General features: G+C 51.7%; 1 protein-coding gene across 1 annotated transcript; it reads right to left on the bottom strand.

Annotated features, from left to right (window-relative positions):
* Nucleotides 1-8,566: 8,566 nt before the first annotated feature.
* On the bottom strand, nucleotides 8,567-12,340 carry CORT (cortistatin). Its single transcript, XM_048824955.2, has 2 exons — nucleotides 12,146-12,340; nucleotides 8,567-8,972 (listed from the first exon to the last, which is right to left on the bottom strand). Exons 1-2 carry the CDS (start codon nucleotides 12,245-12,247, stop codon nucleotides 8,760-8,762), a joined length of 315 nt encoding a protein of 104 aa, XP_048680912.1. The 5' UTR covers nucleotides 12,248-12,340; the 3' UTR covers nucleotides 8,567-8,759.
* Between the last annotated feature and the right edge of the window lie 758 nt (nucleotides 12,341-13,098).

Here is a 13,098-nt window from a genome sequence, read left to right as displayed (position 1 = left end):
GTGTGTCAGCAGCAAAGGTGAAAAGCCACAAAGGAAGAAATGTTTTTATCTATATCTTACTATATGTTCCATTCTATGCATCCGATGAAGTGGGCTATAGCCCACAAAAGCTTATGCTCTAATAAATTTGTTAGTCTCTAAGGTGCCATAAGTACTCCTGTTCTTTTTGCGGATGCTGACTAACACGGCTGCTACTCTGAAACCAGTTTAAATATCTGTTTACATGTAAATGAAGTATTCTATGGCTCACAATGGGCATCCACTCACAAGTCTGAGCCAAATGCTAATGAAGGATTGTGAAATCTTCAGAGAGAGGAAATTAACAGGAAGAAGTAAACAGCAGGAGTTATCTTGGGTAGGGGTAAGACAATGAACTCTTGAAACTACATCGGATGAAGTGAGCTGTAGCTCACGAAAGCTTATGCTCAAATAAATTTGTTAGTCTCTAAGGTGCCACAAGTACTCCTTTTCTATCTGGAGTAAAGATGAACCCGTAGGTATTCCTTCAATCTGTGATGAGAAGCTGTCAGCAGGCTTGCTCTTATGAGAAGGGTCGCAACCAAACTGGCTGAAAAGGCTGAGGAAAGACCGGAGGGTGGGGGGAAGCATCCTGTCAGAGACAGGAATACTTGGTTAGTTAAGTTTAGTCTCTAAAAACCATGTTCTAATTTTGTTTTCTATGTAACCAGTTGTCTCCAATATTCTCACTCACTATCACTTGACTCCCTGTTCTTTGATAATAAATGTATTCTTGTTTTTGCTGTACATATACCTAAGTGCCATGTGTTCACGGAAGCTGCATTCTACAGAATTACTAGTAAACTGTGGCGTACTGTGTCTTTGGGAACAGCAGGCCCAGTAATTCTGAGTGCTCAGGGGATAAAGGGTTGGACACAACAGGGAACGCTCCAAGGACTCGGGTGTCAGGGGGTTGGCTATCACCAACCTGTGCAGAAGAGTGAGGCCTGAGGAGGCCTGGAAGGCAGGGCTTTTGTGGCCAGAGGTTGGTGCAGTCAGGGAACTTACCAACGGCAGGCACAGACATGACTTCCTCACGCTAAGAGCAGGAGGTGGTGAGGTGCCTCAAAGCCGTGGGTACCCTTGGGAAGTGACACCGCTCACGGAGTTCAAAAATGGAATCCATGGCTGTTGTATAGCTGGCTGTCCTTGTTCACGCCAGGTCCTCGCCCACTTCTCTCTGGCTGAACATATCCCCTCACTCTTGTTCCTATTCTCTACCAGCCAGCCAGGGCTCTCTCTACCACATGGTCATTCTAATATCCTAGGGGAGTGGGAGGTTATTTATTCATGGTATGGCAGTTCTGAAAGCCATGTCCTTAGTACGCAGGTGAGCCGCTCCACACAATACCAAAGCTCACCTGCAGATGTAGCGAAGGAAGTGCTAGAAGCCCAGTCACCTGAGCCATCTAGGACTAGAGAACAGAGTGAGTATCGGTTCTGCATTGCCCAGGGGAGATGGACTCATCAATATACTTGGCACTTTCTATCCATGATTCTCAAGGGGCTTTGCCACCACTGATGAATTTAGATCTACAGCCCCCTGTAAAAGCCTCAGGTTTCAAGAGTGGCCATTGATTTTGGTGAGCAGCTCAAGAAACTTTTGGGCTTGCTTTTCAGAGGGAATGAGCACCCACAGCTCCCATTGGAATCACTGAGAGCTGCAGGTGCCCAGTGCCTTTGGTGATGGGGAAAAATACACAGTGGCCACTTCTGAAAAGCTGACCCTAAGTGACTTGCCCAAGGTCAAATGCACAAATCTGTAGCAGATTCAGGAGCAGACCCCAGAACTCTGACCTGTAGTTAAGGCATTGGACTAGAAAGCACTCGCTTGTCTCCACTAGACTTTTTTTTTAAACCTTAGTTAGTTGGCAAAGGTTAGTCTAGACAGGCCTCAAACCATGGTGCCCAGGTACAGTTGTGTGTAGCTTAGCATAGACTCCCTGCTAGCATCCACCACATGTAAAAACAATGACTTATCCTTCCGATACTAGGGCCTTATCTTCACTGCTAAACGATGGTATTTTTTTCACCTCAGAGAAACTAATGTGCATGAGCTAGCCTGAGATAAAAACCCTGGTGAGACAAGGCTCTCTTGTTTTACCTCACAGTAAACAAGACACGGTCAACCCCAGGCAGGGGTATAGATGTTGGATCATATTAAAGAAGTTCTGTATTAAAATCACAAATGAGTTTGATTCCCCATAGTTTAAATTCCAGGGTATTACTAATTAAGAGGTCTCTTGGTTTTTGGTACTGTTTCTCCCTCTCTGTGTGTGAAACTTGCAAGCTGCTAATTAGTACAGATTTAATAATTTTATTAAGATAATGTTGAAGTAAAAAGAAAACAGTACAGAGTTTAGGCATAGAAGTTTCTGGTTATCAGGGAATAAGGTACAGATTATCAAGGGGTGCGAAATTCGGTTTAGGAGCCGGTGGCGTAAGGAATACATAATCTGCAATCTCCCCGATTGGGGGTAAAAGTTTAATGGGTCAAAGTACAGACATTGAGCTATGGGGGTATGTTGTCCATATAATGGCTATGTTCACGTGTGGAGTATAATGAGAGGATACGATGATGAGGATGGATCTACCCTCATTTGGTGGGATTTAATGTTCAGTGAGTTTATGGTTCCAGTTCATATGGTCCAATGGAAAAAGTCTCTCAGTCCCTTTCCCATAGTGGATGCATGATGTCATGACGGCTCACCCCTCCTGGTGCTGTCGGTGGCCGGTGATGTGTTCGATGTAGATGTCCCTGGACCATCGGATGGTGTCCGAGACCATGTGGCACTGCATGAGCCGTGCGTAGCGTCGATCGATCCCCCAGGTCTGCAGCACACGCTCGTTGCAGGGGTCCCAAGTGCCCAGGGCTCCGACGATCAGGACATCCATCGGCACCTCGTAGTCTGTTCTCAAAGCAATTCTTTGTAACAACTACTACTCACATAGAGAGAGACTCAAAGCAATACTCTGTAACAACAGAAACAGCATCCAGAGACTCCCCGCCCTTTTGTTGTATTCATCTCGCTTTGTTAACAATTGTGATTAAAATAGAGATAGAGGATGTATGTGGATGGATGCTTGGTGTGGATAATAACTGAATGATCAGGGAGGTGCCAGCCTAAGAATCCAGTGTCCATCGGCTGAAGAAGGCGTCAAGTGGAAATAACCAGAGGACCCCCGGAGGGCAGACTGGAATCCACCCAACAGCCTCAAGAATGGGAGAACCAAAGAACAAGATAACATCTGGCAGCACGGACACATCAGGAATGTGTCATCTGCTGATTGATTCAGCAACAGCATGATGAAGCAATTCCCATAGACTGGCATAGGAAGAAATTCCTATAAAAATAGACTCTAGAAAGTGAGAACTTTGGGGTCTGATTCCGCAAACCAACTTCCAGGAGTGTCAGATGAGCATCTGACAAGGCCCTGCTCCCTCCTCATGTCCAGGCCACCTGGCCAGTGGCTTGGCATGAGCAACTCTCAGGCTGGTAACTATGATAACAACCTTACAGAACGTGTGTGTGTGTGTGTGTGTGTGTGTGAATAAATATGAGATTGAATGGAATGTTATAGCTATAACTAACTGCTTACTATGATTCTTTCTGTATTCACAATAAATGTGGCATTTTGCCTTTTCCCCTTTAATAAGATCCTGCTGGTTTTTATTTTATTGGTATAACATAGAGCTGCCTAGTTCGCCTCAAGGTAAAACAACAGTGCCTTGTCTTCACTGGGGTTTTTACCTCACGGTAGCTCATGCACTTCAGTTACCCGGAGGTAAAAATACATCTTTAGCAGTAAAGAAAAGGAGTACTTGTGGCACCTTAGAGACTAACCAATTTATTTGAGCATGAGCTTTCGTGAGCTACTGCTCACTTCATCGGCTGTAGCTCACGAAAGCTTATGCTCAAATAAATTGGTTAGTCTCTAAGGTGCCGCAAGTACTCCTTTTCTTTTTTGCGAATACAGACTAACACGGCTGTTACTCTGAAACCTATCTTTAGCAGTGAAGACAAGATCTGTGGCTATAAATGTGGTCACTATCATGTTTTCAAGGCACTTTTTTCCTAGGGGTTGACATACCCACAGAAGGCTCCCAGCGCCCATCTAGGAGTCTGGGCACTTTTCACTTAAAAAAAACCCAACAAACAAAAGCCAATCAGCCACATAGACAACATGTAAAGTAAAAACCCACTTAGAACCACTCACAGACCTCCCCATTCATCGATAACTAGCTCATACCACCCCTACCATCTCCACCCGGGACCCAAGGACACTGCCCCTCCCGGATCTCTTGACCTACCCTGAGGAAAATGCAAGAACAAACACTACATCCACACTGCAAGCTCAGATTTCGGTGCTGGCTTCACAGTCCTGGAGACTGGTGGCCCAATCAGCACACAGCTGCAGCCCAGGTGAGGCGACAGCCTCAGGGCCATACAGGTAGTATACGTACTGTGTGGATGTGGCCCACATAACACACAGAGAGCTGCATATGTGGCCCACAATAGTCGAGAACCACTTTTCTAGCCACAGCAGAGGCAGTGTGAGCTCCCTCCTCAGCACTCAGCCGGAGTGCCTCAACCCTGCCCAGAAAGGCCCATCAGCAGCAGAGAGGGAGGGAGCTCAGCCTCCCGTCCTCAGCTCCACTACAGGATTAGGCTGTGACCCGTAAACATATTAACCTATAGGCCACTGACCAGTAGTATGTTGCAGGGCTTGAGACAATCTCTCTTAGGGGTTAGAATGAGACAGATTCTCCCACATCTGCCAGCCGGCTTCTTGCACCATCCTTTAAAGCACCTAGTGCTGACCACTGCCAGAAAGAAGATTCGATGGTTACACCTTGTGACCCCTACTAAGTTGGGCTGGACTCATACCAGTAAGCAAGGGTAGGAAGGCTCCAGATCCCATTGCTGAGTTTCCTACTACGGATTTGATTTTTTTCTTTAGGGCATGAAGAATAAAACAAGCTCCAAGACTCCAACCGCTCCCAGAAGCCAGACAAACACAGCCAGAAACTTCCATGGCAAACGAGGTGGAAAATTCAGCCTGACAGAGAGTGAAAAGGCAGAGATGAGCCTGCCCATCTGGATGCCAGAGTGGCTGTATCACTCATTACTCCAGGAGAGCGGGGGAGTTGGAAGCATTACCACGTCTGGAAGAAGAAAACAGGCCGGGGGCTGATTTGACTGAAATGCTGCTGAGAGCAGAATCCTCAGTGCCACTCATGTTCAAAAACCAAAGCAAAGATTCTTATTGAAACAACCCATCTAATTCAGTGCTTCCTGGCTTCCGATGATGGCCTCTCTGACTTGGGTGCTGTCACCTCCCAGTGCTTGGTTTTCTTGGTCCCATCATTCAGACCTGTGCAAAGAGGGTGTGAAGTTCTACCACTGGACAGGCAGTGTGGCCTTGTGAACTGGGAGTCAGGAGACCTGGGCTCTATTTATGTCTCTGCCACTGACTTGCTATGGGACCTTGGGCAAGTCACTTCCCCTCTTTCAATCTCTATTCCCTTTCCCAAACATTGTGCATCTCATCTATTTAGCCTGTTAGTTCTTTGTGGCTGGGACTGTCACTGGGTGCTCATGCAGCACCTAGCACAGGGCAGCCCTGCTCTCAGTTGGATCCTCTAAGCTTTCGCTTAATGCTACTACTGAGAATAACCGCAAATCTGAACAACAGCATTTTATAGCCATTCTGCACCTGTGTCAGTTACTGCCCAGGTAGAAGGCAGGGGAGAATCAGGTCCCCACTGTCTGCTTTAGGGACCAGCATCCATGCTGGACTTACCTCCGCCACTAGGGCCTACCCACCATTCAGCTGCATGCATTCTCTAACCCACCTTCCAATCACAAGAGGGAGGATCAAAGCTAACCCAGCTCCTCGGCAGGCGAGCATGAGCCCAGGCAGCAGGCCTCACCGGTCTCAGCCTGGCGAATTAGCACAGTTGCTCAGAACAGGAGCAGGAGCCTGTCTGGTTAGCCAGCAGATGGGCGGATCACAGAGCGCAAAGAGGCTCCCTTTATGGCCTATTACAACAATCTGTCACCCACTCACCCCCTCTTTTTGTCCTATGGCTGCAGGTGTTAACAGGTCACTTTACCTTGAATGGTCCCTTACAAGAGGGGTAGTCAACAGGCAGAGCACGGTCCAAATCTAGATCCCCATATGCTTTGAACAGACCCCAAAATCTTATTATCATCATTGTTATGTTGTCTTTCATTATTTTCTCTGGAGTCTGGACCTGGACTGTACCTTGACCAAGAAATTTGGACCTTGACAAAAAAATAATTGATTACCCCACCTTACAATATGTGCTAACTACTTATGCTAAACAATCAGTTCCACCTCTATGGTACCTTTCCCAGACCTGAAGAAGAGCTCCGAGTGGCTTGTCTCTCACCAACAGAAGTTGATCCAGTAAAGGTCTTACCTCTCACCTAATATCCTGGGACTCACAGGGCTACAACCACACTGCACATAGCTCTCTCCTCGGACATTCCTCCTGCGGGGTTACAGCCATTTCTCTCCCCCCCTCCCCGCCAAAGGAACTCTGGGCTCATGATGAGAGTATGAGGGGTAGGCAGTTCTGCCCAGGTGTCAGAGCACAGAGTGGGGAGGATGAAAGGTAAAAAAATCACTCTGCTAAGCTGGTCACTTTCCTCCTGGATCAAGGCGACTGGAGACAGCATGGGCTACCTGCAGGTCCTGCCCTGACCCCTGGAGGTATTGTCTTCACCGAGCACACAAGGGAGGGAGGAGCAGGATATCCTTCTAAAGCCATACACTGGTTGCTGCCCCCTAGCCCACAGCTGGGGTGCGTGAGTCTCTAACATCAACAGACCCGTCCCCAATTATAATGGGGGCGCTCTCAACACTGTGGCATAACACCCATTATGCCCCAAGGGCATGGCAAAAGGCCAGGGGAAGAGAATCATGGAGCCTAAGCCTCGCCTCACCCCACCATTCCTGCCTGGGGGAGGAATAGCTAGACTCACTGGCCTCCTCCAGGACAAACCCCAAGCGACCCCACCTGATGCTTTAGTGGGTAACAGGGCTATTGTGGTGCCCTCAAGAGGGACTGCTGTACTTGTGTTTCTTGCAGGCACCTGGGTTGCAGAGGGAATTTTCCCTTTTCTGGGCCAGCCAAGGTCAGGTCCCACATAGGTCAGGGGCCCGGCTCGGCCCAGCTCTCCCTCCCACTGCCAGCTTCCCCTCTCCAGCAGGGCCAGATCTACTGAGTCTCACTGATGGGGCAATTAAGAGTCATGCCTCCTACCTTGGTATTTCCGCTCTTTCTCTTGCTCTTGGAAAGGCAGCCAGGCTGGGCAGGGTAAATGCCCACCTGGGCAGGGCCTGGCTGAGTCTGGTCACAGCTGTGTCCCATTAGTGCCTCTTTAGGGCAGAGGCACTGTGTGCTTCCCCGCACTCCCTTCCAGCAACCAGGAGCTCCCAGACCACTTGTGCCTCTGCAGGGTACCCTGCTCCAGCGTCCACTGGACTTAATGTAAAACTTGGCATGGAGCGTCTGGGGAGAAGCCTGTCTCTGGTTGCTCCAAAATCATGGTTAGGAGTATAGAGGGGATTTCCCTAGACCATTATGCCTCAGCACACTGTCTTGCCTGAACTGGCCTCCAGTGGTATGAACTTTCCCCCCAGCCAAGGCTCCAGCAGGCTGAGCTCTGGGCTTCCTCATGTGTGAGACACCTGTTCTCTTTTATGCCAGTTGATAAACTGTATAGTCAGTTGCTTGAGCACACTTGGTTTGTTATGAAATATACTCAAGAGATCAACTAACCAGCGTCAGTCTGGTTTATTACTATGATGCACTATACGATCCTCGTCTCCAAAGAGCCGTCCTGTGACATTCACCTGACACAGAAGGCATGCTCTCTGAAGTTACATCCCTTTTTGTATCAGTAAAAGATACTATATATGGCGCCTGAAACTGGATTCAAGACATCAGGTTTTTACCTTGTTAGTTGCTGGTACCCTGATGCGCCCCTTTATCTTCTGTGCTGAACCCAGGTCATGATGCAACCTTATCTTTGTTTTGAGCACTCCAGGTACCAAAGGTCATGGAGCCATCCCCTGGGCTTGTACCAGGGTAAATAGGTTTGTGAGGAGGGTAAACCCCTTTCTGTTGCTGTTAGAAAACATTTATATCTCCTGATACTGCCAGTTTTCCTATCTAATTAAGCCAAAATTTTCTTCTGCTAATGCAAGGTGTTATGGGATACTTAGCACAAGTCAACAGGATTATAACAAAAGTATAGGCCAATATGGGCTAGATAATTGCTATATTAATGCTTAATAAAATGTATACTTAAATGCTTGAAATATGTATTGTGGGTAGTATTATCAGCATAATATATGTGTATGCTAGCCTGTGTATATTAGTCAGCATTTCCTTTTCCCCCAACACCTTTTGGGCCAGCCCTTTACCTTTGCTCACCACCCACCGAGTGTGTCAGAAGGTCCAGATGTGCGTGTGTGCATTTAGCTGCAGCAGGCACAAAGAAGCAGACACATGTTCCCAAGGTGCCTCTCAGCCATGCTTTATTTGTGAATGGAGTAATAAACAAACAGAGCTCAAATCATTTGAGGAAAACAGAAACCATTGACATGTGATGTTATTTACAATGCAAGTACAGTTCTTGTGTTCTAAAGGGGCCAGGGAAAATCTGAGGGGGCCTGAATCCAGGGCTAATAGTGGGCCTTGGGGGTTAGCAGGAAGTGAAGGTTTTCCAGAAGAAGTTTTTACAGGGGGCTTTGCGGTCTCGCTGTGATAGCCGCCCCAAAGCCAGCCGCTCCTCTTCCAATTTGCTCTCCAGGGGCTCTTCAAAGTCAGTGGAAGCTGCCTCACGCCCCGTGTCCATCCCATCCAGGAGACCCACCAGCATCTTCAGGATCATGTCCTTCCGGGCCTTGGTCTGCTCCTGCAAGTGGAAAGCACAAGAGAGATGATGCCATCTCCTTAAGTCCCTCTGCAGGTACTGGCCTAATGCTCTCCATTCCTCATCACAGACCCCAGCTCTAACCCTTAGGACACGAGGCCATCCTGCAGTGCTAATCACCTCAGACTGGCCAATTTCATAGTGCTGAATGGGAGTCACTGGGGTCATCATGATGGGGGTGGGTTGAGGCAGAAAGGTGAGGACATTTGCCAGCCCCAGTTGGCCTCCTCCTCTTCCCTGGTTCACATCTCTTGGCCTGTGAGCGAGCAGAGGGGAGGGGGACAGCATACACAGAAGGGAAGGCTAGCACAGAGACTCTGGCATGGAGCCCTGGATGGTTCATTGAAGTGGCAGATTAGCCACTGGGCCAATGGGGCCCAAGCCCAGGGGCTCTGGCCAACTGGGGAGCCCTGGAAAAATGGGCAACCCTGTGCCCCAATCCGTTCCACCCACCCAGCGCTGCTCCTGCTCCTGCCCCTGTACCCTGACCCCATTTCCTCAGCAAGAACACGGCGGGGGGAGTACGGGACTGCAAGTGAAAGGGGTGGGGAGGGGCTCCCCATTTGCTCTGGCCCAGGGCCCCACAAATCCCTAATATGCCTCTGGTTCTCTGCTCAGTGGTCAGAAAGCCGGGGTCTCATCAGAGACAGGGGAGGTGGAAGAGAGGGATAGAGCCAGGATCCCAGTTCCCTTGGTTCCCTCTCCCTAACCAGAGGCTCCTGGCCTGAGGGCTCTCAGCACCTGTACAGCACTTGATCAGCTAGCTATAAATCCCCCCCCCCCCCCCCGGGTTACTGTCTCCATTGCCTGGCAGTCCCAGCACCTACTTGGGAAGGGCTATGGAGGAATACACAGTGCTGAGAAGTATTATTAACATGGGGAAACTTCATGCTGAGACTTCTCTAGCCAACCATTTCCAGGAGGCCAGGATTAAGGGTGAAGGAAGAAGGCAGCAGTGGGTGGGGGCTGTAGCCCCAAATGGCTGGAAAAGCTACTTGGACCATGGAGACATGAAACAACCCACATTGCCTGCTTTCAAATAGCCTAGGGCCAGATTCTGATCTCAGTTACACCAGCCTTGATCTGGAGTAACCCAGCTCGGTTTCTTTACCCCCAGAAGAATCTCAGCGGTTGCTCCCCACTGACGCTCCGGACCCCTGGGCAAGGCTGTTCCCAAGGAGCGGCCACATTAATCCCCCTGATTCTTGAAAGAAACCTTTGTGGGTATTGACAGGGTTCTAATTATTTGCCCTTTAAACAGTCCGGGAAACTGAGGCACATAACTGCCTGCAGTCGTAGCAAGGCCAGAAGCCGGGTGTCCCGACTTAGCCCCAGCCACAGAGGTGTGGGGGAGGCTGATTTCCCAAACCCTGCCCATCTGGCAACACCTGGGTCGCCGCTGCCTCCAGCCCTGAGTTGGGAAGCCAGCGCTCCAGCCGTCTGCTAGGTTTCCCTGTTACCTGGGCACGGGGTGCCCGCCTTATCCGGAAGCCGGGCGAGACAAAGCCCTGGCTCCCTGGGTACTAGCGGAACCAGACTGCGCTGGAAGCCGGTGGCCACTGGCCCCAGCGAGGCTCCGGTGCCAGGGGGAAGGGTCCTCAAAGCCACCTTCTCCAGCCCGGTGCGCTCGCCCCTTGTTCCCACCGATGTCCCGCTGGAGAGCTCCGGGCCGCTAGAGCTGGTTATTGTTCGCGCCCCTGCGGCTGCTGGCTTCTCTGCACCGCTTCCACCGGGACATGGAGATACCCCGGTCGGTGTCTTCCTGTGCATTTGGGGGTGTATTTCATAACAGCTCATGCCTCAAACCCGGAGGTGTTTAGCCTGAGAAAGGGATCCCCATCTCTCTCCTCCAGCCACCAACCCATCCCTCCTACCGCGATCTACTCTCGAAGGGACTTTGGAAAGTTAATAAGTCTTCAGCTCCCTTCCAGCAGCGGCATTGGACCTGCCGCGGAGAACCCTTCCTCGCACTCATTTCCACTGAGCGGCTGGTGAGTGGGCTTAGCCGCCTAACTCCGCGCTTTTCCCTTCTCCCTGCGGCTTAGACTTCGGATAAAAACGTGTCGGTCACAGAGAGGGTTAACCTGTCGTTGTGGTGAGAATCCGCAGAGGAAAGAGACTGTGTCTCCCCCCCCCCTCCCCACACACACAAAGGGTTAAGGCCGATCTAAGGGCCGCTCCCTGATGGGATGCTGTCCCCAGCATCTCACTGTGTGCGTCTGTCTCTTCTTCGGTCTCCTCGTTCGCTTACTCCTGGAACGCGCGCCCCTCTCCAAAGCGCCCCAGAGCCCCTCTCCGAAGCATTAACATCGGACACTGATGGGGAACCACCTCTGAGGCTGAAAAAGCGCCACCGGGAACTAGACACAGGCGCAAGAGGAGTTGGTGCCTTTACGGGGTACTCTGGGTCCCTTCCTTCCTCTTTTGGGCTGCTCCCCAGTTCCCAAGCTGGGAGGCGAACCTGCGAGCCGCGCTGCGGGGATGGACGCGCACCGGAGTGAGAGCTGCGCAGCTCGCACTCCGGCGCTCACAGGTGCAGGGTGGCCGAGCGCAGGGCGGGGGCAGAGCCGTGGACACAGGCTGGGAGCACAGGGCAGAGGCTGTGTCGCGGTGGTTGTCTACCGCGGGAACTGACCGGCGGAGGGACTAGCGGTACCATTACACTGCTCCAGCTATGCTGGCGTATCTCCCATGTGGACACTCTATTCCGGATCAAAGCGACTTTATTCTGGCGTCATTACTCCGCTTCTTATTTCTCGGTTACCCTCCTTCTTTCCTATTGCACCGGGTCCTTCCAGCATTCTTCCCCCCGCCCCGGGGGCCTTTCTGGAGCAGGGACAGGAGCCCACTCTAGCCTTCTGTTCTCCTACACGCCCCTTCTTCTCCTGCCCGACTCCTTCTCGCCGGACTCCCCCAGCCAGCCGCGTTTCCCCTCCCCTCCTTTCTCTCTCTCCCGTTCTAGTTTGCGGCTAGCACGAACTCTGCTTTCACCGACCCCTCTGCGGTCTGCCCTCAGCCCTGCCCCCCTCCCCGCTAATCAGGCGCCCAGCCCCACGCGCCGCAGCTCCGGAGGGTCCAGGAGCACAGAGCGCCACCGGGGTGGCCCCCGCGGTCCCCTCTGCCCTGCCTCCCGCCCCGGGGTGCGCGATACTCACCCTGCTGCTCGCCACGGCGGCTCTCTCCTCTCCGGGCAAGGCGCTGGCTCTCACGCTCCACACCACCAGCAGCACGGACACCAGGCTGGCCACCAGCTGCATGATGGATCCGCGGGGGCTGCAGCGGTGGATCGGGCACGGCTGGGCGGGGGGAGCTGTCTCTGGGCTCGGCTCTGCCACAGGCAATGGCTGCAGCCCCTTTTATAGCCCGCTCTGGAGCCCTGCAGGTGACGCAAACAATCCAGTCCCTATCCAAGGCGAATTAGACTTTGGAGGGGTGTCAACACTTGGCTGCTGGAGCGGGGCCCTTCAGCGCCCCGGGGCTCTCCAGGTGCCCCTGCTGCAAAGACTTGTGTGGGGGGAAGGGGAGGGAGCAGGGGGCTGGGACCAAAGTAACCCACCCTCAGGTCTGCAGCTGCCCTGTCTAGGTGGGCTACTCCTGGTGTCCTAGACCCTGCAGGCCAATGGCCCCTCCAGTCCTGTAGCCTGTGGCCAATGTGGGATGCTGCAGAGGAAGGGGTCAAAGCCCCCTCTCCCATAGTTACAGATGGGCCTGGACCTGAATCCAAACAACCCCGAGATGTTGGGGTTTGGATCTCTGCAGCTCAGCCCTGTGTTTCCCCATAGTGCCGCTCACTGGGTGATGCTGAGCTGCTCCCCACCCCCATTCTAGCACCTGTGGGTTCCAGGTGTCTGGAGAAGTCCCCCAGTTCCAGACTGTAGCCTGGCAGAATGGATCCCAGCCCCACTGGACTTGGGTTTCACAGTGCTAAAGAGAAAAGCAGAGGCTTAGCTGGGTTCGGCAGACTTGGAGCAGCTGTGCCTAGCTCATGGCACAATGACCCCTGCTTTAGGTTCCTTCTGTGTCCCCCTTTCTCCCCGGCTCTGCCCTGCACAGCCCCTTTTCAAGCAGCCGTTCAGAAGGTTCCTCCTGCCCAGACTGATGTCCTTGT

The sequence above is a fragment of the Caretta caretta genome, chromosome 18, assembly GCF_965140235.1.
Source record: "Caretta caretta isolate rCarCar2 chromosome 18, rCarCar1.hap1, whole genome shotgun sequence".
NCBI lineage: Eukaryota > Metazoa > Chordata > Testudines > Cheloniidae > Caretta > Caretta caretta.
Note: the sequence above shows the minus strand (reverse complement) of the source record. Positions and strands in the feature narration are given on the sequence as shown.